The sequence below is a fragment of the Mustela putorius genome, unplaced genomic scaffold (genome assembly GCF_011764305.1).
Source record: "Mustela putorius furo isolate JIRA1106 unplaced genomic scaffold, ASM1176430v1.1 tig00000738_pilon_pilon_pilon, whole genome shotgun sequence".
NCBI lineage: Eukaryota > Metazoa > Chordata > Mammalia > Carnivora > Mustelidae > Mustela > Mustela putorius.
Genome location: NW_025421463.1, coordinates 6,185,637 through 6,211,074, shown reverse-complemented (window position 1 = coordinate 6,211,074; position 25,438 = coordinate 6,185,637). Strand labels below are relative to the sequence as shown.

Below are 25,438 nucleotides of genomic sequence, written 5' to 3'. Positions count from 1 at the left end.
CCCAGTTGTCCCAGGTAACCCCAGGACAGACACATCCCCCAGGGAGGGGCCGCCCTGGGCCAGGACTGTGGGTTCTAGGGGAAGCCAGAATGGGGGAGTCAGTGGGACAGAGGAGCCGACCAAGGGGACGCAAGGCCAGCTGGGACTCCGGGACCTGCTCAGGGCGGGAATGCAAATTCCCCCTCATTCCTTGTGGTCCTGAGGGCAACCCCAGAGCAAGAGAACTGCCCTTTTGGAGGCCTGTATCCCCCCAACAGCGCTGCATCCTTCCACACTTGTGCGTTCCTGGCCACGCCCCATTCCCTCTGGGAGCCTCTCTTTCCCCTGCAGGTAACGGGGTACAAGTGCCCCACGGCCAGTTTGCCATCCTCCACTGGGTGCTGGGCTCCTGAGGGCAGCTCAGCCGGGTTTGTCTTCCTCCCTTGGCAGGTGCAGGGCTGAAGGCTCTGCTGAGGCTCTCAGACCAGATGCTCCTGCCCTCCCCCCGCCCCTGTTATGTGCAAGTGAGTGCAGGGGTCTCCCCCAGCTGGTCCAGGGGAGCCTGGGCCTGGCCCTGCCCCTGCTGGCTGCTGAGGGCGACCCAGGGTGGGGCTCCCCGGGAGCCTTCCCTCTGGGGCACTGTGTCCTGCGCCAGGACCTTCCTCCAGGCCCGGACACCTGTCCTCTCACTTCCTGCCGTGCTGGGCCCTGCTGTCCAGAGGGACCCGACTCTCCCTGGACCCCATCTGCCCTCGGTCACTCCTCGAGGCTTCCAGGTAGGGCCTTTGTCAGAGCAGAGAAACCAAAACCTAACTTGACCCTGAGGACTTAGGGATGTGACCGCTGGCAGAGAAGTTCCTCCTTCGTCAATACCCATGAGGGTGGCATGAGTAGCCCGAGTCTAGGAAGGGGTGTGTCCCAGTCATGCCAGCTCAGCCACTTCCAGGAGCTCTGATGGCTTATAAGGAGCCTGGGTCCTTGATGAACACCCTGAGAGCACGGCATAGGCGTGAGAAGAGAGAGAAGCCGCAGACACAGAGCCAGACGTGGTGAAGGGACCGCGACATGGATGCCGGCGCAGAGGCCTGGGACAGGTAACCTCCCCTTGCATGCCCTCTGCTCCTGAGCTACTCCTCGGGGCTGCCCGATGGGGACATGCCACTCCCTCGAGGTCTCCTCCTGGAGCCCTGGGGGTCCCTGCTTTTCCTTGCCTGTTCCTGCTGGCCCGTGCCGTGCCCACCGAGCCTCGTCTGCAGATGCCCAGTCTGCTTGTCCAACCGGCCTCGCCCGGGCTCCTGGGGAATGGTCCCTGAAGGTCCCCATTCTTGGCTCCCTCCAATGCCCTTGGGAGTCTATGCTTCCTGTCAGGGGATCCCTCTGAGCAGAGGGCCAGGAGGTCCCTTTCAGCTTTAAGATTTTGGGCCTGCAAAGGGCTTTGGTATTTTCATCCTTAGGGAAAATCCCATGGCTATTTAAGATGAGGCTACTGGGTCCTCTTTTTGGCAGTGGTTCTGCACTCGTATGTGTGGGCCTGGTGCTCACTCAGAGTGGGCCAACCTTGAACCAAAGGGGAAAGGGCCGGGATGTCCCTCCATGCAGGGGAGTAGCTCCTCGGGGACAAGGATGGACAGCGAGGCCAGGAGATGGGATGAGAGCCTACCACGGGCAGAGGGAGAGGACCCAGCAGAGGGTCTGAGCGCTCTGGGTGACTCCTGGGGGTCCCCTGACAGAGCAGCGGGCAGGCCCCCCAGGAGCTCCCAGAAGGTGTCCCAGAGGGAGGCTGGGTGGATCCAGCAAAGCCAGTGGAAGCCCATCCTCTGTGGGTCTGGCCAGAATGTGGGGTGCTGGGGAAAGGGCATGGGGCACCAGCAAACGGCAAGGAGCCCATAAGAAACAGTTGAGTTGTTTAAAGATTGAGTATCTTCACTGTTTTTATTATTTTAAGATTTTATTTATTTGACAGAGAGAGAGATCACAAGTACACAGAGAGGGAGAGAGAGAGAGGGAGGAGGAAGCAGACCCCCTGCCTAGCAGAGAGCCCGATGCGGGACTCGATCCCAGGACCCTGAGATCATGACCTGAGCTAAAGGCAGAGGCTTAACCCACTGAGCCACCCAGGCAGCCCCAATTATCTTCACTGTTTTTTAAAAAATATCATTTTATTTATTTATTTGACAGAGAGATCACAAGTGGGCAAAGAGGCAGGCAAAGAGAGGGGGGAAGCAGGCTCCCTGCTGAGCAGAGAGCCCGATGCGGGGCTCAATCCCAGGACCCTGGGATCATGACTTGAGCCGAAGGCAGAGGCTTACCCCATTGAGCCACCCAAGCACCCTGAGTAGCTTCACTTTTAATGTAAAATCTCTCTTCTGTGCCAACATCGTCAGCCCCTCCCCAAACCTTTTGTCCACAGGTTGGATGAGGACACCTTCATCGACAACTTCCACAATGCAATCTGGCTGCCCAGGACCTACCTGTGCTACGAGGTCGAGCATCCCGGTCAGGGATCCGGGATTCCTCCGGGCCAGGACAAGGGCGTCCTGCGCAATAAGGTGACCAGTCCAGCCGGACCCCATCTCGCACGGCCTCCCCATCCTGGGACGTTCGCGGTAGAACGTTCTGGCTGGACCTGAGCGGGTCTCATCAATATTTCCCGTTCGGTCCCCACAACGGCCACCCCTCAGCCTAGTGTCAGGTGGGGACTGTTTCTGCTGTGGTTTCTGGCTTGGAGCCACACGTCAGAAAGCAGTCACACTGTCCCAGGGACGGGCACCACCTCCTCTTGTCACCGAATGACCCTCCTTCCTCGCCCACCCCAACTGCTGTGCCTCTGAGGGAGGGTTAGGACAGGCGAAAAGGCTTCTGGACAAGGGGTCAGCTTTTTCCCTGGCCCCTGCCTGGGGCGGCTGCCGGCCACAGACCCTGAGATCCGTTGGCTCTCGACGCTCCCCCTGCTCACCAGCGGGTACCCTGGCAGGACCCCTGCCCACTGCTGGAGATCCTGCCCAGGGCACTGCTCCCCACTCCAGCATCGCCCAGGGAGCCCCCCTCGGTCCCCAAGTCCCCATCCCACTCTGCCCAGATCTTTGAGTTTGCGCCGCTGACCTGACATGCTCCAGGTCCCAGGCTGGCAATCGCTCCCTGGACAGGTTGCACCCATCTCCACAGCTCTGTGAGCCCCGACAATGACTTTCACCCCATGCCCAGGCGCCTGTCGGCTGGGTGCCCCTTCCCGATTCCTCCCTGCAGAGTGAGCCCTTCTGTGTCACCCGTGGGCTCAGCACAGGGTGAAGGCCAGGGCAGAAGCTTGCAGGAGCGCTGGTGCCAAGGTGGGAGTGGGGTTCGGTGGCGGTGGGTGAAGACAGGGCTGGATCCCTGCGTGGAGGAAGCCTCCACTGCCAGGGCACCAGGCCAGGGAACTCGGAGCTCCCCTGGTCCCCCTTTCCCTTTCCGGGGGCTCTTCTGCTGCTGTCTGCACGGCCCCGCTAGGTGAGGGTCCTGAAGCCCCTTCCCTGGGGCACAAACATCGAAACTCCGTGGTCACGCTGACACGTAATGTAACGCAATCTTTTCAAAGTCAAACTTGAGGCAAATCCCATGATAAGTGAAATCTCAAGAATCTGAAGAAGGCCCGGCAGGTAGAGCAGGATGCAGAGCCCTAGCGACAGAGGCAGACACAAGGTGCTCAGTCGCTCACCGGACCCTGGGAACGTGCCCTAGTGGGCCTGTCAGCCAGTGATGGGCAGCCTGGAGCCTGGGAACACTGCAGGGAGATCCCATTCGGCTCCTTCTGAGAAGGGCTCCCCCTGCATCTTGTGCCTGAGGCCAGGACCTCCCTGCCTCTCCCTGGTGCCCCCTCCCCCGTGTTCACCACCAATGACAGAAGCCTTTCCTGCCTCTTGTGCGCCCAGAGTGACCCGGACCCCACGCTCTCCCGCCATGCGGAGTCCTTCCTGCTAGAGCAGATCCAGTCCTGGAACCTGGACCCGGAACACCAGTACAGGGTCACCTGCTTTCTCTCCTGGAGCCCCTGTGCTGATTGTGCCCAGCGTATGGCTGAGTTTCTGGGGGACAATAGCCACGTGAGCCTGAACCTCTATGCCTCCCGCATCTACAGCGTGGGACAGTATGAGCAGGGGCTGCGCACCCTGAAGAGGGCTGGGGCCAGCATCGCCATCATGACCTACAGGGGTCAGTGTGGGCCTCCTGCAGGGCACAGGGGTGGTGGGGGGAGGGTAGGGAGAGGACTGGGAGGGTGCTATGGGGGAGGACAAGAGTAGTGTCCCTAGGGGTCCCCCTGTGGGCTGCCTGCGGAGGGGAGGCTAGGGTGCCTAGACAGCAGAGGACAGCAGGGGCGCTGAGAAGAGAGAGGTCAGCGCAGGACAGGCGTGTGCAGAAGGGCAGGGGGGAATGGTGGGTGGGCATGCCAGGGAGACTGGGGTTTGCAGGAAGAACGGAGGCCAGGCTGGCTGAGGTTCCAGCCTGAAGACAGAGTCCCGGAGTTGGGGGCTTCAGGGAATGCCCCAGAGGGGAGAGAGCAGGGGTGCAGCTAGGAGGGACACAGCCTGTCATTGAGATTCAGACCTGAGGTGGCGCCCAGCCCTCCCTGGAGCATGGCTCATGTCCCACCCCGGCCCCCCTGCAGAGTTTGAGCACTGCTGGGACACCTTCGTGCTCCACCAGGGAAGAAGCTTCCAGCCCTGGCAGGGTCTTTACAAGGAGAGTCAGAAATTCTCTGAGACCCTGCATCGCATTCTCCAGGTGAGGTGCCTCCCCCCTCCCTGCCACCTCCCCTGCCCTCCTCCCTCCGCTCCACTGCCTGGCCTCTCCCTGCCCCTCTCACAGCCTCCGCTGGGTTACCTGCTCCCTCCGGGGGCCATGCCACCCCTCCTGCCCCCTTGGAGAGATTCCTCTGCTCCCTCACCCCCTGGGGCCCCTTCCCTTCCCCATCTCTGGGGCTGCCAGACCCCTTCTCTGTTGCCCCCGCCCACCTGTCTCACTGCCCGCCTGTGCCATGCAAGTCCCCGGTCTCCTCCCTCAGCAGGAAGCCTGAACGATGGACTTCAGTCTCACCAAAGACCACGCAGGGGAGGCCTCTGTGACCAGCAGAATAAAACACTCCCTCCCAAGCCATGCAGACCTGCTCTCCACCGCCCTCCAGATCGATCCACGGCACGGAAACCAGCAAAAGGCCATGAGCCCAGAAGAAGTCGTCTTGAAAGAAAAAATCTGAGTAGATTTACTTGTCCTGGAAAATCTCCCTTAGGTTCAAATATACGGGTTAAGATCACAGTCATCGCTGTCAGAAGAGTTTTCCGCATATAGAGAAGTGACGAATTGATTTCAAATGCAGAGATCTGAACGCCAATGTCAAGGTTCTTCTACCAAAAGTTTTCTCTGGAAACGTGTCCCGAGTCTGGAGAGCCACAGGCAGATACCTCTGCCTTCCAGGGGGGCCCTTCAGCGGGATCACACCAACTCCCTCTGTTGGGAGAAGAATCAACTAAGCCTGACTTCCTGGGAGAGGAGGGTTCTAGAAATCAGAAACCGCCCCCCTGCCAACCGATCCTTGTGAGGGGCACTGATTGGAAATGACAGCTGCGCTATGAAAGAATAGAAAGTAGGAGTCTAAATATTGGTGAGGGACCCACACACTTGAGGTTTGGGGCTGTGGGAGGCCACCCAGTGGCCATGTCCAGACTTGAGAAAGAGACCTAAGACAGCCGAACTGGGCCCCCCCGTCTTCTCCCTTTTTTGCCCACGGTAAGGTTCTGGAAAACCAGTGACCCCTGACTTCCAGCTCAGACTGAGGAGGGGCCAACAGTCAGGGAGGGAGATGGGCACAGGCCTGGGAGCGGGGTCAGCCTCTGTCCACGGGGGTCCGCTGCCCTGCACTGGAGCCCAGACTGTGTCCGCATCTACCGGCCCCTTTCTGCCCCCGGCCTGTCATACTCACTGCCCCAAGTCTGAAACCTGTCATAAAAGGAATGCTCACTCCTCAAATACTGGGGGGACAGCATCGATATTCAAAAAGGACACACGATGTTCTGCACGGGGAGGAGCCCAGGTTCACTGGATCCCACAAGTGCCCCACGAGCACAGGTAGGTCGGTCCCAGCGTGCAGTGTCCTCAAGGAAGCCACGACGCTGAGTGATAGCGATGCTCAGGCCTTGTGGGCAGATGGCCAGAGGAAATCCCCAGGAACTGGATGCCGACACGTCTGTCCACTTGGACAGACGTCCCTGTGACATGCTGCTTGGAGCCCCTCCCCCACTGGAGGCTGAGAGAGGCCCCTGGGGACCCCCCTCCGCCCCTGGCCCTGCTGCATCTGGGGGTCCTGGTAGGGGAGGAGCAGGACCCCCCTGTGCCTGGGAGCAGATCAGCCCCAAACCAGGTCCTGGCCTCTCTTCTGAAACAAAATCCCTGTGACACTGAGCTCACATCACCGTGGAGGAAGGCTACCTTCCACATGCGTTCAGCAGCGTCACCCCATTAGACATCCTATGTTGACCACCTAAGCTGTCCCCTAACAGAGAAGGGGTTTGGGCTGGGACCCGTGGGGTCAGAGGCCATGGGCAGGGAGGAAGCCCAGCGGCCACGTGGACAGAAGATCAGTGACCTGAGGCGGGGGCCCTGGGGACAGTCATCACACATAGGGGGCCTGAGGAAGGCAGGAGACAGCCCCTGGGTTTCAGGGGTGACCGTGTCCCCAACCCCAACAGAGAAAAGTCATGGATAGAGGGGGTCAGCGGGATGGAGAAGTGGGGCCTCGGGTCCTCCCCTGTCTGCCTCAGACTGCGATCTCCTTGAGGGCAGGACGATGCCTGGCCCGGCCTTGCATCCCTGGGTTCCGCTGTGGTGGGTCCCTGAGGCGGGGCTCCTGGGTGCTGTTCAGTGGCTGGGGGACACAGGGAAGGACTGAGCCAGACTTGCCTTCCCTGTGGGCGGGACTCTCGCCATATGGAAATGGGGCACACGTGCTTGGAGAACATTCTGGGGTAGCTGGGAGCACACAGGGGCTGCCGGGTCCCATGGGCCATTTCCCGGAGTCCTGGTTCCAAATGTGCCCTGAAGGCCTACGTTCCTAACTTGAGCACAGACAGCCCTGCCTGAGGACTTTGCAGCCAGGACCCTACTCGGGTCATTCCAGCAGACGGACAGGGGCTGTGACTCGGTGAAGGGGGTGGCACGGTGGGGTTTGTCTTTCGGGGCTCAGCGGTCACGCAGGGATGCTGGGGAGAGCCCAGCCAGCCCCCAGGGGGAGGATTCTGGCCTGTGGTGAGTGTGGGGGCAGGGTCCTGGGGTAGGTGACCCTGGAGAGAATTACAGAGTCCCTGTGGGGGCGAGGACGCAGACAGGGGGTTTGTGTGGCAGGGCGGCTTCTGCGCCCTGCAGGGAAGGTACCTGTCTCCTCTCCCACCACAGAGCTCACGGGATGCCGGGAGGACTCAGGCACCCTAGGGAGACCCCCGAGCCCCGGCCTGGCCTGCCCCCAGGTGCAGGAAGGGTCCAGGGATGGGGCGACTTGGGCCCATCCCCCCGCTCCTTCCCATTTGTCCACTCAGTGGCCCTTCCTCCCTTTGGGGGAGATGCTCCTTCTGTCGGTTTTCCTTCCCCCCAGGCTCCTGCTGCCTCTTTCTAGTCCCTGTGCTCTGTTCCGCTGAGCTCTGCTGTCCCTGGTCAGTCACTTGTTCCTGTGTCCCTCCCTGCCTTCCTCGGTATCTCCCTCCCTCTCTCCTTGCCCCCTTCCATCGTTTTTCTCGTGGATCCGTTGCTTCTCTCCATTTGCCCGGAGTGTTTTCTCTTCCTCTCTTCCTCTCTGACCCTGGTTCTTCTCTCCCACGCCACTTTCTCCGCTTGCCCGTCATGGTGGCCTCTCTCCTTCCCTTGAAGCCTCACCTCTGACTACTAGACATGACTTTTCTTTATCGCTCTTAGATCCAGCATGAATTAAGGCCTTTAGTTTTGTCTTTGACCCTCTGGGACGTTCCTCTCCGAGAAGTCCTGGCATGAGTCGCCTTGCATGACCGTGGCCTGAAAAAGCCCTTCTTTGAGATGCCACCTTGGACCCTGAGCTACATCCCTGGCTCACTGCAGACAGATGATGCCCTACTGTGTCCCTTTGTCCGAGGGTCGTTCTGGGCTCCTCATTAGAATTCGGAGTACGTCTTTGCATCCTTGCTCTTTTAAAGGAGGAAACAGCATTCTTTGCTCCCTCACACTGATGTCCAGGTGCTACTGGAGTGACAGCCACAGCCCACTTGCCCTCAGATGCCCAGCTCAGTCCATCTTGGGAAATAGCATGCACCTATGGACACCATGGATGGAGGCTCTGTCGCATCCCACTGCCCATTCTGTCCTTGGCTCCGCAACTCTGGTTGCCTTTCAGTTGGGGACCCTAAAAAGAGGACTCCTTAAAATCGTCATGGGGTGTATTACTTACCACCACAACAAAACTCATTAGGAACCCATCCTTGTATATATTTTGAAAAAAAAATTTAATAGGGTTGGCATCTAGTAAAATACCCAAGCATCTTGTAATGGGTTGAGTAAGAAGAAATTCTCTTCTTCCGTGCCTCCTGCCCATGCCGCCCAACCCTTGAGGGGTGACCTGTTTCTCGTGGTTGTAGATCTTCAGTTCTCCCAGCTGCAGAATATTCCATTCAATGAGCACAAGACACTTCCTTTATCAGCTCTGTTGTCATGGGCCCTGGCTGCAGGCAGTAGACTATGACAGAGCTCAGGAGGCCATAAGGTAAGGGGTGTAAGAGGAACTGAGGCCATCCAAGCTGAGCTTCGCCAGAGCTCTGCTCCTTCCCCAGAATACCCCTCACTGACGCATTCAGTTAGTCTCTTTGATATTTTCCAATCAGATAGGGGCTCTGGTGTTGGTCCTCGTGTATACTCCCTGACTACCAGGGAGGAGTTAAATGTGAGGTCTTTGCTTTAGATTCTTTTCAAGGGAAATCCTATCCACCTTTTTCCTTCTCTTTATTTTGCTAATAGGGGGCTCTACCAGCCTTCTAGTGGCTTCCCTGCTCACTGATAATGTTTCACAGCCTCATTCGAAAAAAATCTGCAAATCTTCAGAAATTTAGAATAATGTAAGATAGAGATGAAGATGTCCCTCCCTGCCACCACAGCGATTGAGGGAGAGAGATCTTGCTGTGTTATAAAATTAATGCTTAGAACTAGTTCAACAAATCTGAAGATTCAAGTCTTACATTCACAGAGCATCAGTCTTGATTTTCTGTGCCATTGTGTGAACACCAGCAGCTGTTACCCAGCAGTATAGAGTAGTGGCGGGAGGAGAGATTCTGGAAGCCAGCTGCCTGAATTCCAATCCTGCCCCTACCACTTACTGGATTATGACATCTGGCAAGTTCCTTAGCCAAATTATAGGCATATAAATTGGAATAATAAGAGAACTTTCACCTAGGTGTTTGTGAGGCTTAAATGAATTTCTTTATATTTATATCTACATGTATTATGAAGAGTACCAGACCTATGATAAACATGATAGGAGGGTTTGCTATTATTACTAGAAATCTGTCTCTGAAAACAACACTAAACATCATCTTGCAAAAGTGTCTTAGATCCATACACTGAAAGCTACAAAACGTTACTAATAAAAAGCAAAGAAGACGTTAAAAAAAACAAACAAAAAAAGGAAAGCTATACCATGTTCATGGCTCAGAAGGCTCTATATTGTTGAATTGTCAATTCTGTAGGTTCCAGGTAATCCCAAATGCATTCTCAGGGTTCTGCCTCCCTGCAGCAGCTCTGATGCATGGACTTGGCCAGGCTGAACTATATTTACCCTAATTCTCCTTACAGTAGTGTTAGATAAGGGTGGGCCACGAGAGAGGTTAGTCTGGCCAATGGAGTGGGACGCTCTGAAGAAGCAGGCTTTCCTAACAGGCTCCTGTGTTGAGGTGCTGAATTGACTCACCTCTTTAGTGTGAAACCACAGCTGTAACAAACGTCCCCGCATCCTTCTTGGGGTTCTCCCACCCTGGAGCGAGGCGAGTTTGCTAGCTCTGTGGCAAAGGAAGTGTTAAGAAACAAAACACAAGCACAAAATAGAGTCGGTTGCTCCCCATGACAAGAAGCCACGATTCCATTGCAGGCTCAATCCATCCTAAAAATGTGACCTCTTAACAGTCAATCTGAAATTTTGTAATCAACACTAGTGAAGTCATCCGCTTGATAAAAGCCCTCCCCCACAAAAAGAAGATGTCCGGGCCTGAAACAACCCTTTTTTTGTTTTGCTTGTTCGATACTCTACCTGTGAAAACCCTCAGTGGTACAATGCCTCAGAGCATCTCTACTTGCTAGGGGGGATGAAGCATTTAAAGAAGCCAATTAGATCTTCAAATTTACTCAGTTGAGGTTTGTTTTTAACAGGACCCCACAGGACACCCAGACCACTAAAGTCAGGACCAAGAACAAGGAAATGGGTTTCTGCCCATCCTCTCGAGCTCTACAGCTCATCCTTTAGGTTCTAGATTGTCTTTGCTCTCTCACACTCTACATCCACCGGCCCATCCCAAAGTGCTTGTCCCATGGGCTTCATGTCTGCTACACACCAGACGTGAAGAGAACACCTTACCGACACTGCTTAACCTGCCCCTACAATGGCATAAAGTCAGAGTCCCGTAAGAAGTCCTGTGCGTTCCATATGATCTAGCAATCCCACCTCTGGGAATATAGAGCGAGACAGCTCTGTAGAGAGCAAGATGAAGTCGCTTGGGTCAAGCCATGACTCATCTCAAGTAGTGATGTAGGCAGCCAAAGGCACTGCAGATAAGAACAAATATCCCCGAAACCAGCACAGGTTGACAGCACCCAGCACCGATAACCAACAGACCGAAGGGCAAAGGCTGATTAAACTCCAAAGGAGTTTTAAAACAAACTGTCGTGAACTGTCCATCTCTTCAGATGCAGATCCTTCTACAACTGGCTGCATCAAAAAGGCAACTATGGCCAAAGTCTCTGCCCAATCGATCTCTGAACATAACACAGATCCTCCACTGCTTAACCATAGTAAGCAGCAAGTGCCAAGAGCTGACCTGGACTGGATGGAGACCTCATCTCAACTGTGTTCCCGCAGACCGCCTTCGAGTTTGGTTCATTAACTTCTTAACCCTTGTATCTTGTGTGTTGTGTAACCTTGTCTTGTGCTTTGCTTGGTGTGACACGTATGGAGTCAAGTATAAATGCATATGAAATGCCATTGAGTTTTGAATCCTGAACTTGCTTTACAATTACGTTAACCTTGCTTTATGACTGAATAAAGCCGGCATTGCGGAAAGACAACTCGCGTACGCACCTTCGTACTGTGCTTGTGATTTTATATGTATATTACATATAGTACATATAAATTTAAATAATAGCCATATTTATTTATAAACATAGATGGAAAAATCATAATTAAACTGGTAGTAAACAAATACTCAAACCAAGAAAGATTTAAAGAGTATAGGACTTTAACTATACTAAAAAAAAATTATTAAAAAGAAAAGAGAAAGAACATGGGGATTACCATTTTCTTTTCTTTTTGATGATTTTATTTATTTTTATTTGAGAGAGAGAGAGAGAGAAAGAGTGGGGTGGGGGGACAGAGAGAGAGGAAGACTCCCTAGAGCCTGATGCAGAACTCAGTCAGAGCACCCAGGGATCGTGACCTGAGCTGAAGGCAGACACTTAACTGACTGAGCCACTCAGGTGCCCTGGGACTTAAAATGTTCTATTTCCCTCTTAGAAGAATTTCCCTTAAAATGGAAGAATAGAAGAGTCCCCCTTATGATTGGCACTGTTCAACTGTGCTGTTGTCCAAGTCAATGTCCTAGGAGCCACAATAAAGCACAAGGGCTCTCGGGATTGCAAAAGAACAGAAACTACTAGAAATAGTAAGCAAGTTCTCAGCGAGGTGGGTAAATACAACTTCAGTATAGGAAAATTAATAGTGTTCCCAGTTACTAGCAACAGCAAAAATAAAAAGTATGAAGGGAGATGAAGGTTACAATAGCTCCCAAAGGTTTACTGGAGGGGACCTGGGTGGCTCAGTGGGTTGAAGCCTCTGCCTTCGGCTCAGATCATGATCCCAGGGTCCTGGGATCGAGCCCCGCATCTGGGTCTCTGCTCGCAGGGAGCCTGCTTCCTCCTCTCTCTCTCTGTCTCTGCCTACCTGAGATCTCTCTCTGTCAAATAAATAAATAAAATCTTAAAAAAAAAAAAAAAAAGGTTTACTAGAAGTGAACCTAACAAAATGTGTGACACCTTTATGAAAAAATGCAAGAATCGCTGAAAACATAAAAAGAAGACCTATATAAATTGAGGTATATACCATGTTAATGGGTAGGACCCCACGGCCACAAAGATGTCTATGTTTCCCCAAATTTCTCTCCCTCTTTTGCTCTCTCTCTTTCTAGCAGAGGCGGGACAGTACCCAAGGGGAAGTACCTCCATGACAGCGTGGAAATGCCCCCTGTCAAGGCTGGGCCTTATAATAAAGGGTAAAGTAACAGCCAAGGGAACCTGCCCAGCCAAAGAGCCCAGGCTGGGGAGGCAGCAGGAGGGACCCGGTGCCCATCACTCCTTTGTCAGGATTACCCTCAGGCCAGAGGGGATGGACGCCCACAGTCTCCACCTGAGATACCAGCTCCAGGGACAGCTCCTCTAATTTGCACCCGCTCTGCATCTACTTCCCAGCCAGCAGGGCTTTGCTTCTTTTATTCCCACCAGGGAATCCCCATCCCCCTAGGGACAGCCCTGGCCCAGCTACCATCAGTAACATTCTGGGCCTCCTGTGACCTAGCAGGGAACATGACCTCCGATCTCCAGAAATGCAGCCACACAGCCTGGAGATTCAGCTCCCGGTATAAGCCAACACTCACCCCTCATGGGGCAGTGTGACAAGGTCCGCCATCCTGTCCCTGAGCCAACGAAAGGAATCCCATCAGTCACAGCTGTTATGGGCTGAATGTGTGGGTCCCCTAAATTCCTATGTTGAAACCCTACACCGCAGTGTGGTGGTATTTGGAGCAGGGGTGTCTTTGGGGTGATTAGGTTTAGATCATACCATGAAGGTGGGACCCCATGAGGGGATGAGTGTCCCGGGAAGAGGCAGAGAAATTAAAGCTGTCCCTTCTTCTCCCGTGGCTTCCCTCTCCATCTGTCCCTCTCTGACAGATGAAGGCTGAGGGAACTTAGGCAGGGGACCCACTGCAGAATTAGGAGCTCAAAGCACACCCGAGCCCTCCTTGTTGGGGAGTCAGGAGAAAACACCAGAGTCCTAAGGCCATATCCACACTCCTTTTCTCTTCCATGCATTCATCAGACAAGTGGAGAGCAGCACCTGGGCCCAGACTTGGCGGCTCAGGGGTGATGAGGTGACTCCACTCCCCAGAGAGCCTGCCTCTCTGGGAGCTGGCCCGAAGGCCTCTTTCCTGCCTTCCCCAGCCAGGCTGTCCCAACCCCTCGGACATCCTACTTTCTCTTTCTCTTTGCAATAACGCGGGTCCTGTTGCATGGTGGGGCTCCACCCTGGGGGCAGCTCTGTCTCAGAGAAAGAGAGATGTTGGGTCTGTGCCCAAGGAAGTGCATCCACCCGAGGGCCCTCCCACCTACCCCACCCCACCCCACCCCCCTAGGCCAAAGCAGGAAGGAGGTGGGGCATCCCCAGCAGTGGCCTGGGAGGTATCAGTTCTGGGAGCTTTCCTAAAGCAAGGCTGGTGAGAGGAATGGACCCCTGGCACCACGACCCAAGGTACCGGCCACCAGTCTCCCTGTCTGCGGCTCTCCCACCCCCTTCGCAGCAGCTCCCCCTTCCTGGTAGCCCCGCCCACGTCTGCCTCTGTCCCTGGCCTCCTCCTCCCGCAGTCCCGCTTCCCTGCTCTCCCTCTCTGAGCTTCTTCTCTGCGGGACCCACTCCTGCCGGGTCCTCACCCTTTTCTGGGGATGCTCCCACTACTGCTTCTGAACACGCCCCTCCTGTGCCTCTACCCAGCCGCTTGGTCCTCCAGACCAGCCTCAGGGTCTGATAGTCTGTGGGGCCTACCCCTCCGGACCTGTGTAGGCTTTCTTCTGGAAGTTTCTGTGCTCTGTTCGCACTCAGAGTTTAACTAAAGGATGGGCGGAGCAGTGGGTGGATTTAGTTTGAATCACTTTGATGGATTTTTCCAGAAAACGTACACGATGGGAGCTTAGCTCTTAGAGGCAAAGGGTGACGTCACCTGTTGCGGGGCTCTCCCAATCACGGGCAGACACGTAAATGCAGCCAGTTCTCAACCTTACCCCCAGCCCAGCTTCACTTCACGCAGTTGGGGAAGATGCCACAGTCGGGAGAAACGCACATATTTAAATTGAAATGGAGGAAAAGGCACATCGAGGACAGCATCCTGCTGCCACCACTGTCATGGGAGGTTCTTGCTGGAAAGAGCCTGCCTGGGGACCCACCACATGCCCATCACTCACCAGCCCTGGGCGGGGCCAGGCGACTCCACCTCCTGCCCCTTCTTCCTTCCCTCTACAGTTGGGGTGACTCCCTGGGGATCTGAGGAGGACTCTGTGAGACTAGATATTTAAAGCACTTAGAATAGTAACCTGGACGTCTGAAGGTATCCATTAACCTGATACAATTAAAAAAAAAAAATGCATTGGTTAAAAAATCAGGAAGGAATTGCATTGCAGAATTAGAAAAGCTGTTCTCGGGGCTCCTGGGTGGCTCAGTGCGTTAAAGCCTCTGCCTTCGGCTCGGGTCCTGATCTCAGGGTCCTGAGATCGAGCCCCACATCAGGCATGCTTCCTCCCCTCTTTCTCTCTGCCTACTTGTAATCCGTCTGTCAAATAAAAATAAAATTAAAAAAGAAAAAAACTGTCCTCTGGGGATGGGGGGGGTTCCTATTTACCTTTGCAATTTTTCTAAAGGGTTGGGGAATGCATGAGCAGGAAAATCAGCGTGGCTGGAAGGAGCAGGACGGTCCCTGTCCCTGCTGTCCCTGGCAGTAGCCGCCTCCTCACCCCCTTGCCCCATCCAGCCTGGAAAAGCAGAAGGCAATGCTCAGGACCCCAGAGTGGGGAGCTGCGCTGGGAGCCCCACCCTCCTCACCCCCCACTCTCCCAATTCCACCTCCACGCTGCCCTGGGATAACTCCAGGGACCACTCTCTGCATTTTCTGTTTTCTTTTGCCCCCAGAGACCCCCTGGAGAAGATTAGTCCTGGAACCTTCCTCTTCCACTTCCCAAGCCTGTGCTATGCTTCAGGGCGGAAACTCTGCTACCTCTGTTTCCATGTGGAAGGAGAGGGGGAGGAGGACTCCTGGTATGACCTGGGCGTCTTTCAGAACAAGGTAAGGCCCTTGACAAGCAGGAGCCGAGTCAGCTGGGAAGGTGGGATAGAATGGAATGAGATGTCGCACAGGGGCTCTCCGCGGGGCTTGCTCCTTCCTCCTTCCCCGACATCTTCCTACGCTTTTGGCCCACGAGCTCCTTGCTTGACCCTCCTGGAACTGGAGACAGGATAGGTTTGACTTAGCCCGTGAGCCTTGTTCAGAGTGTCCGCCGGCATCCGTCTCCAAGTCTTCTCATGGAGCTCGGCCTCTAGCAATCTTGGACGAAAGAGCATCCTTAGAATGTCAGGGCCATTGGACACTGGAGCATTTTCTGCCCTAGTGATGGTTCTGCCGGTCGGGTCCTCCCCCGCCGCACCACGCACCCGTCTGGACCCATCTGGACCCGTCTGGACCTCTGGTCCCTCAGGGGAGTGCCCGCACCCCTTGTCTGTCTGCCCGCCCCAGGTCTGCTCCCAGACCTGTTCCCTGGAAGGCTGCCACTGCACCCTGACCAGCTTCAGCAGGTGCTGGAGCCAGGCCACCCCCACCCCCTGCCCTGGCCCCTAACCACCTGTCCCTCCCGAGAGACCTGCCACCACACCACACCCCTGCCCTCTCCTCTCTCCTCACACTGCAGGCTTTTCAAAGCCTCTTTGCAGGAGAGAGCCTTTGTGGGCTGGGTCAGGGGTACCCCAGTACTCGCCCAGAGAAACATCAGGGTCACATATGTCATTTGAGGTCTACTAGTACCAATGTTCAAGGACTTAAGAGAAATTGATAGGCTTAGTATTGGTAATGCATTGGGAAATAGATCTAAGAGATTATTTCAGGTTATAAATCATCCAAAAATTCCTCACGAGGTCCTTTACATTCATTATTTTTACTGTCATTGGAACGAGACGGGTATTTCCACTTGCCCCACATCTCAATTCAGACAAGCCACGTGTCAAGTGTTCTGGAGACACCTGGGGCTAGAGGCCCCCCTGCGGGGCAGCATGGCTGTGCGGCCCTCCCCAGCAAACAGCACCCATGGAACCAGCCTGGACCCCAGTGGGCCTGGCCTGGGGCCAGTAGGATGCCTGTAGGATGGATGGATGGATCGATGGTTGGGTGGATGGATGAAGAGTGGATGTTGGAATTGATGACTGATGTGGAAGGAATGGCCCAGTCAAAACTGACAGTGCAGCGAGCGATGGAAAGGAAGGATACATCGATAAACGCCGCGCCCCTGGGCTCCTGCCCGCTCACCCTTCCTCCCACGGCAACCAGCCGGACCCACCGCCCGCTTCGCCAGCCAAGAGGATCCCCTTCTCTTCTCCGCCTCTCCCAGGTCTATCTCCAGGCTCCCTGCCACGCAGAAGCCTGCTTCCTCTCTTGGTTCCGTGACCAGAATCTGCCCCCTGAAGAGCATTACCGTGTCACCTGGTTCTTATCGTGGAGCCCCTGCCCCACCTGCGCAGAGGATGTGATTGAGTTCCTGGAGGAATACAGGAACGTCACGCTGAGCATCTATACCGCCCGCCTCTACTACTTCTGGGACCCAGATTTCCAGGACGGGCTCTACAAGCTGTGGTGTGCAGGGGTCCATCTGGACATCATGTCCTTTGAAGGTGAGAGCTGAAAGAGCTGGGGAGACGGGACTGTGGGAGGGAGTAGGACTCGGGCAGGGGGTGCTGGAGGACTACCATGTCCGTAGGGAGAATGCGTGGGAGGAGAGCCTGGGAAACTGAGGCAGGACTGGTGGCGCCTGGCAGGGAGGTCACGGGAGGGTCATGAGAAGAAGGCCCCCCGGGGCCCACCTGACAGGCCTTGTCCCTCTTTCCCTCAGATTATGAATACTGTTGGGAAACCTTTGTGGACCACAAGGGGATGCGCTTCCAGAGTTGGGATCTATTAAGAGATAATGATTTGCTGGCCGAAGAGCTCCAGGATATTCTTGGGTGAGGGCGTGCTCAGGCTCCTGGTCTCCCCCTGCCGCTGCCGCTCCTTCTCCTGGGCTCCAGCCGCCTGCCCCTCCCTCCCCAGCCCCTCAGCCTCCCCGCTTCCCTCCTGCACACCATCTCACCGCATTAACCAAATCGTTAATAAACTGAAAGTAATGGGGCATGAGTACGTCTAAGTGTGAAACTCGGAAGCTGTGAGAAGCATCCTTCCTGAGGATGTGACTTCTCAGAGAACCAGGGTCCTTGCTGACGGTGAGCTGCTGGGTGAGGGCGTCTCAGTCTGTCCTCTGTGCTCATGGAGGGGCGCCCCTGCTGTCGCTCAGCCTGTCCCTGTCCCCCCTTCTCCTAACAATATCAGGCAGACTGGATTCGGAACCATCCTAACGGGCCTCGTTTTAACAACCATCTTTTAAAAATCTGTACCTCAAAAGTCATGGTGCTCTGAGGCACTAGGGTTGAGACCTTAGCTGATGGATTTGTGGCCACACAAGGTTCAGCCCAGACAATGACCGAGGGCCTTTTGGAGCTGAAGGTGTATGGCAAAAGCAGGATCCTTATTCTGCGGATCTATCTCCTGGGTTATGCCCGAGCTGCCTCTGCCTCCCCTGCTTCCCTTGCCAGCCCTCACTGCCCTGGACCCCTCCTCCCCAGCGCCACCACTTCTCTCCAGGTCATCACTGCACCTGCCCTTACTCCCATGTCTCTTGTCCCCTTCCCACATTGCTGCCAGAGGGGAAGCTTCAAGCAGGTTGCAGCCTGGAGACAGCCATGGAAAGTGAGCAAGAAATTAATTACTCAGTTTACACTTAAATAATTTTTTTTTAATGAAGGATGGGGTGTAGGAGGACTGAGGTCATCAGAACTTTTCAAAAAAGCAGGATCAAAAGTGGCAGGTGGCCGAGAATCAAGTCAGGGAGACAGGGAAACACGAGCAGTAGAGGTGAGACAGGACCATCTGGTTCTTTGCCCACAGAGCCGAAGACCCCTGGACACACTGGCAGGGGCGAGGGGGGAGGAGTCGGTGGCAGGGCCCCACTGGTTGGCCTGGACCGGGGCACATTTCTCTCTCTGATCTTGGCCAGCTAGGTGTGAGTTGTTGGTGGCCACAGACCCCTGTCCCTCCCCAAGCCACCCTGTCTGTCCTGCTGCCTGGGGGCTAAGGGCACAACACAGAAGAGCTCAGGATGTCCCCCCCAGTCTGTCCTGCTGCCCACGCAGGAGGCACGTGGGGAGACACCCCTCTTGACTGCCTACAACCTCAAAACAGGCCAAAGTGTCTAGCTCAGAATATCCCCTTCTTCTGGAGAAAAGAACCAAGCAGAAGGCCAGTCTTAGAGATCTGTGGGGGCTTTCAGGACATTCCCTCCGAAACTGCCACCATCCTGCTCTGGCTTCCCCTGTTCTCTGCCCAGCTCCGATGGCCAGCGAGCATTCAGCCTTCCCCCATGCTTCCTGTTTCTTGGGCCAGAGGAATCTTAGCTGTCAATTTGACCAACCCCTGAGTACACAGATCCGATCACTCTCTTGGAAAGTCCCGGACCCAGGTCATTCTGGAAGCTTCTTCCAGAAGTTGGAAGCCGGAGACATGAGAACAGATCAGAGTAGAGGGAATGCCATTCCCTCAGACCCTCCATCTCTTTCCTGTGCTCCTATTCCCCCCTCAGGGCAGTCCCACAGCCTGTAGGGCAAAACCAGGTGTGTGTGATTGGGGGCCGCCAGGTGGGAGAAGTTCTCTAGGGACTTTGTGTGTCTGTGGACTGGACTGTGGGTGACAGGTGGCAGTTCTAGGACCTCTCTAGTATTCAACTTATCCCAGTTTTTCCATCTGGGGGTCTTGGTGGGCATGTGAAAGGCAAGTGGATAGCTTGTAGGACGCACACTTCACGTCCAGGTCCCTGATCCCTGACCTAGGAGGCCTTGTGGGGGCAGCAAGATCCCTCTTCTTGCGCCCCAGCCTCCAATTCCCAGTCCTGGAACATGGAGGAAGTGGGAGGAGCCAGGCCAGTACCCCTGGAAGGAGTCCAGCTCTGTGGTTTGTTTGCTGTGTGGCTCCAGAGAGTAGCTTAACCTCTCTGTGCTGGAACTTCACTGAAGATGTCCGGATAATGATAGGCTCCTCCTAAAGCTTCTGGGGGCTATGGTAGAGGATCTGCTCAACACACCTGCTTTCTCCAGGGTTGGAGATGAAGATCTGACCCATAGACCTCACTTTCCAGATGCCCAGAGTCCTGACAAGATACTGAATGACTTCTAAGGGTAACACAGGGGTCATGAGGAAAGGGCTCCCCCCACTCCTCAGAGAGCCTGCCCCCTCCCGCCGCAGGAGCCAACCTCCTTCCTGATTTCCTCAGCCAGGCTGTCCCAACCCCTCTGACATCCTACTTTCTCTTTCTCTTTGCCAAAACCCGGGTCCTGCTGCACAGTGGGGCCTGTCTCCCCTGGAGGGCAGCTCTGTCTCAGAGAAGGAGAGAAGCTGGGTCGGAGCCCAAGGAAGTGCAGCCACCCGAGGGCCCTCCCACCCCTGAAACCAAAGCAGGAAGGAGGTGGGGCCCCAGGGGAGAGGGGAGGCAGCTGGGCAGCCAGCCAGCCAGCCAGCCAGCCAGCCAGCCAGCCGGGAAGGTCACTCCAGATGGGGGCTTTCCTAAAACAAGGCCAGTGAGAAGAATGGAGCCCTAGTGCCCCAGACAAAGGGCAGGGCGGGGACAAGCCCATCAGGAGAGGCAGCAGCAGAGGTAAGTCCGGAGGAAAGAAGGTGGGTGGAAGCCCAAAGAAACAGTCAAGCCAGGACCTCCCACCCCAGCTTTAGCCGGGCAGGAAAGAGGACTGTTGTGGGAGGACACTCTCAGAGAAGGGGCTTTCCCAAGGCCAAGAGCGCCTTGTGAGAGGGAAATGGAGCTGGAGAGCGCAGGGCCTGGGCCCGAAAGAGGCAAGCCTGCCAAGAAGCCTGGGGCAGGGCTGCAGGGACCAGAAGGGACCTGCTCGCTAGGCTCTCTGCCTCCTTCCGGCTCCCAGCCCGACTTTGCTCCCTCTCTGACACCTCGTCCTTCATTCTATCTGTCCCAGTATGCAGGGTCTGTTCCCTGCCTCTGGCCTGTGGGTTAGACCTGGGCAGGTGCCCATCACCCCGCATCCTGTCTGCCTGGGTGCGGGGGCGGGGGGGGGCGGTGCTCTTCCCTAGGTGTGACCCCTGGGTCTTCCTAAAACACTTCATTTAAGCTTAGTGATAGACTTCAGATTCAAGGGTGATTGAGACAATCGCTGGAGTCAACGATCAAAGCATATTTATTCATTCTATTTTAACTTGCACAGTTTTGCAAAGAACGCTCTAATTTCTGTAACTGATGGGAACAAGAGTTCATCTGCCTGCTGTTCAGGGAGCCAAGAAAGAAATGCCTGAAGAGACAGGCTAGTTGCTGGTGTGGGGCCACCCAGGAGAGCCAGGAGCTCGTGTTGGGAGGTCCTGAACTCCCCAATGGTTTGCAGGTAAAGGCATTGAAGGGCTAAAATTCAGAGTTAGGGGTCCCGGCTCATGAGTTCTTCTGATTGATCAGGGATGAGATAAACTTCAAGGTTGATGAACTTGTCTTTCTGGTACCAACGGTGTGGTTTCACCCAGACTGTGGTCAGCAGCCCTACTCTTTCCACTGTCCAGGTCTGAAGACCAGCTCAGCAGTTCGTATCAGTGATGCTGGCTTTGTTAGCAGAAGCAGAAACCAAGCACCTGGTAGCTAGGATGACCACTGTAGACCATGTCCGCTGGAGAATGTTCATCATCTTAAGCAAAGCACCCTCTAAATTGCCTTGGGTGTTTTCCCCAGCAATCTTTTTAACGGCAGGGCGACACACCTTTCTGCAGACTTAATTCTGTGGCTGGTTTCATTTCTGCTCTGTGGAGGGAAAAATCATCTCCAAGATAAGAAGATAAATTGTTTCCCATGAAGATGCTACCAAGTGTGAAAAATTAAATTAGTCTTCAAATGCTTCTTACGAGTTGTGTCTATCATCCCTCTATTTTAGCTGTTCAAGGTCAAGCTTCGTGCTATTAAGACAATGCACTTGTCTAAACTTGGAAATATGTCAGCCTTGAGTGTCTGGTTTGCCAGGGACTGGGGAGCTTCCTGGGGCATGGGAAATTCATTGTCAAAACTGGGAAGCCAGGGAGCAGTTGGTTGTCCTAAGTGCCCTATGAGTGGAGGTTTCCGTTCTAAGCTTCATGCTGAGGGCAGCCAGGTGCCCAGAGAGTACCGGTTTCGGGGGAGGTCACTGGCAGGTAATCCAAGGCCACAATCCAGAGATGGCTTTTTCAATGACAGTCACCAAAATGCACCTGAAGCTTTACTGATGAGCGTAAGGGGGAGCAGAGATGGGTTTCCGTTGATGACATTAGTGGCTTTATTAATTAGCATAACAGATGACAGAAATGGTCTTTTTTTTTTTTTTAAGATTTTATTTATTTATTTGACACAGAGAGAGAGAAATCACAAGTAGGCAGAGAGGCAGGCAGAGAGGTTGGGGGACGCAGGCTCTCTGCTTAGTAGAGAGCCCGATGCGGGACTCGATCCCAGGACCCTGAGATCATGACCTGAACCGAAGGCAGAGGTTTAACCCACTGAGCCACCCAGGTGCCCCCAGAAGTGGTCTTTTGTTGGTAGAATCCATGTTTCAGTGAGTTGGCTGTAAGTATAGGGGAGGCATTTCTGACCTTGTAGGAGCAGGGTATCCCATAGTCTGTGCCCCAAGGCATGGCACCCTTGGCTTGATTCCTGTGTCTGGTTCCAAGCATCTGTGGTCGCCTGAGCCAGACTCCGCGGTTGGCCAGTTCACATTAGCTTGGAGTGAAGGGTCCAGCGGGCGAATGGGCTGGGGCCCCGTCAAGCTTCCCTCGCTCCTTCGGACTGTTTGGCATCTGCTTGGTCAGTAACCTCCACACTCAGGACGGACGGAGCTCTCATGCACCTCCCCATGGCGGGCAGGAAGGCTGTAGTTCCGTCCACCTGTTTGTGTCTTTGCTGCGTTGAGAGCATTTATGGAAAAGAATCCCATGCACACATGCCCGTGTGAGCCAGGCCACTGTGCCGCTGATAAACAAACTGCAATGTTCTCTAGAGTATAATCACAACTGGGGGTAAGACAAGCTCTGTGAGTCCTTCAGCCAAAGTCACTGTCACAATACTCCTGAAAGGCTTGGACAAACTTTACTCCACCCGAAAGTTGTTTACTTCACCCGAAAGTTGTTTGCGCCCCAAAGTATTATCAACCGGCTACTTCTGCTTCTGTAAAAGTGCTTGCTCACCGCGTGGGCTAACTGGCTACTTTCGCTTCTGTTTGAATGCTTGCTTAATGGCGCGTGCCGGCTCCCAACACCAATCAGGTATGATTTTTTAAATTTTAAAAAAAAAAATTTTTTTAATTTTTAAATTTGTTTGTACCCCACCCAAAACTTGTTTGTACCTGCTTATAAAAACCCTGCACTGACTCTGCATGACACCTCAGCGTCCCCGGCAAAGAGGGCGCAGAGGTCCGGGTTCGAACTCGCAATAAACGACCCTGGCTGTTTGGCTTTGACTCGTGTCTCTGGTGGTCTTCAGTGGAGGGCGTACAACGCGCTCGGCATTACACTCCCTGGTGACAACAGTGTTTCCTGTCCACCAGCCTCTCTGCGCTTTGTACAGACAGTCAAGATTGGGACACCCACACCTAAGCAAAGAGCACAGTTAGAAGAAGTACCAGGGCAGCCCATCCCTCCACAAAGAGAGGGCTGTGGCATTGGACATCGGGGTTGAGATGTCCGTGGGACCTGAACAGAGATGTCTGGGGCACAGGACAAATATGGGTGAACCACAGAAGGACCTATGATGTCAAGTTCTTGGTGGGGGTGGGGGTGGCCAGCCAGCCGGAGGTATGTGGCTGCATTGGCCTCCAGCATGGGCATGGCGGGCCCTGTGGGGCACCCAGGAAGTGGATCCGGGTGTGGCTGGGAGAGCTCACCCTCTTCCTCCTCCCTCCCCACCCCCAGGGGCCCTCAGGGGACCCACGGAGTTGGGCTCAGGAAGTGGCAGAGCCTGGACTAACACCCGAAGACACTCTGAGCATCTTTGGTTTTCTTCCTCTCTCGCAGAAGCACAATGAATCCACTACGACGAGAAATATTCTACCATCAGTTTGGCAACCAGCCCCGGGCCCCGAGGCCCTTCCACCGGAGGAAGACCTACCTGTGCTACCAGCTGAAACCACATGAGGGCCACATAAAGCGCCTTCAAAACACGGTGCGGGCTGGGGGAGGGGCTGTCTGGACAGGGGTGGGCGTTTAGCGGGGTCTTAGGGGTGAATACTGAGGCTTTCCCAGGTCTCTGTCCTGCTTCCTGGGACCTTTCCATGGTTTTCCCATCCCTGGGCCTCCACAGAAGCTGTTCTCTCCAGCAGAACGCTCTTCCTGCCCTCATGGAGAATACAATCTTTTCTTGTCCTCTGGATGTCAGTTCATTCGCTGCTTCTGAGAAGCCAAGCGGTCTTCCAAGGACAGACCGCTCAACCCCACGTCCAAGAACTCCCTCTTAAGAACCTGCCTTTTGTTTTTGTGCCCACCTGCCCACCTGCCCCGTCCTGCCTCCCTCCCATTCTGACCTGCTCCTTGGGAACCGTGTTCCAACATCCCGATGTCCAAAAGGCAGGGTCTGCTGAGCATTTGGGAATTGGGCCGTGGGGTGTCTGTCTGCCAACCCATCTCCTCCCGGGGTAGGGGGTTGGGTCTGATTCAGATCAAGCTGCGGGTGCTTCGGGGGGTGCTGAATTAATGGAGGAGTGAGAGAAGGAAGGTAGGAAGGTTCTTTCCCTGTCCTAGGCAAGTTCACAGGGCAGAGCCCCTTATCCCCAGTGGTGCCCTCACTATGTGACCTCTGGCCTCTGCGTTGTAACCAAACCTCTCTTCTCTCTGTCTGGGACCCTTCCTAGAAAAAGCGCCATGCAGAAATCCGGTTTATTGACCATATCAGGGCACTGCAGCTGGACCGGTCCCAGAGATTTGAAATCACCTGCTACCTGACGTGGAGCCCCTGCCCCAGCTGTGCGAAGGAACTGGCTGTGTTTGTCCAAGACCATCCCCACATCCGCCTGCGGCTCTTTGCCTCCCGCCTGTATTTCCACTGGCGCTGGAAGCATCAGGAGGGGCTGAGGCTTCTGCATACATCCGGGATCTCCGTGGCCGTCATGAGACTCCAGGGTAGGGATAGGGCTGAGCTGTCGGGGATGGAAGGGTTTGCAGCTCCAAGAGGGAAAAGTCACTGGGGCGTGGGGGTGGGGGTGTGCGGCGATGTGTGGCCGGCCAGAAGGGTGGCCCAGCTGAGGCCCAAGCTCTGACACCACCAGGAAAGGCAAAGGAACGAGGGGTCCCTGGAATTGCAAGGCGCACGCTCCCCTGCCCCTGAGGGCTGACTGCCTTCCTGCTTCGTCTCAGAGTTTGAGGACTGTTGGAGCAATTTTGTGGACCACCAGGGCGAGCCTTTCCAGCCCTGGCACAAGCTGGAACAGTACAGTGAAAGCATAACTCGTCGGCTTCGGAGGATCCTTGAGGTGAGAAGCTGTCCCTGCTGCAGGGAACCTGCACCCCCCCCCCGCCCCGCCACCCCTCTTCCCAGCTTTAAGGTCCCCTTGTCTCTGTCCCTCCTGTCTTTGCTCTCTGTCCCCACTGTCCCCCCACAGCTTTCTCTTCTCCCAACACCCTTCCCCGCGCCCCAACAGCGGCTCCCAGTTCCTTCTTTGTCTCCATTTTCTTAGGATCTTGTCCATTCTCTGGTTCCCTCGAGGCCTCCCTGTCCCTCTTTGACCTCCTGCCCCCCCCCCGCCTTGGCTTGCTCCCCGCACCGCTGCCTGCCAATGACGCTTCTGTTCTCTTTCTCTCTTAGCACCCCCAGAATAATTTAGAGACTAACTTCAGAAATTTGCACATTTGAGAACCATCAATCCCCTGAGTTCCTGGAGCAACTCAGTGCTTCACAAACTGCTGATTTTAGCAGCAACTTGTGAGTTCCACGGGCACACCTGAGCCTCCCCCGAGTCCGAGTCCGGAAAACCTTCCTTTCCTCCTTCGTTCTTTTGTTTGTTTGTTTGTTTCTTCTTCTTTTTTTTTTTTAAATAAGTGGGTATGTATTTTTATAACTGAAAAAATAAACGTAATTTTTAAGTCCA

General features: G+C 54.9%; 1 protein-coding gene across 1 annotated transcript; it reads left to right on the top strand.

The window, feature by feature from the left end:
• The first annotated feature begins 898 nt into the window (after positions 1-898).
• On the top strand, positions 899-25,438 carry LOC101680223 (DNA dC->dU-editing enzyme APOBEC-3F). Its single transcript, XM_045083988.1, has 15 exons — positions 899-1,073; positions 2,390-2,528; positions 3,888-4,167; positions 4,622-4,737; positions 13,632-13,747; positions 15,176-15,329; positions 16,642-16,921; positions 17,140-17,251; positions 17,985-18,029; positions 18,919-18,973; positions 22,537-22,625; positions 23,373-23,520; positions 24,206-24,473; positions 24,708-24,823; positions 25,156-25,438. Exons 1-15 carry the CDS (start codon positions 1,045-1,047, stop codon positions 25,201-25,203), a joined length of 1,995 nt encoding a protein of 664 aa, XP_044939923.1. The 5' UTR covers positions 899-1,044; the 3' UTR covers positions 25,204-25,438.

Excerpts from the sequence above, each read along its gene's own strand:
- LOC101680223 (XM_045083988.1), top strand. The coding sequence starts at position 1,045 with ATGGATGCCGGCGCAGAGGCCTGGGACAG. Across the intron at positions 1,074-2,389 it reads GGCGCAGAGGCCTGGGACAG|GTTGGATGAGGACACCTTCA; the intron begins GTAACCTCCCCT and ends TTTTGTCCACAG. Across the intron at positions 23,521-24,205 it reads TAAAGCGCCTTCAAAACACG|AAAAAGCGCCATGCAGAAAT; the intron begins GTGCGGGCTGGG and ends GACCCTTCCTAG.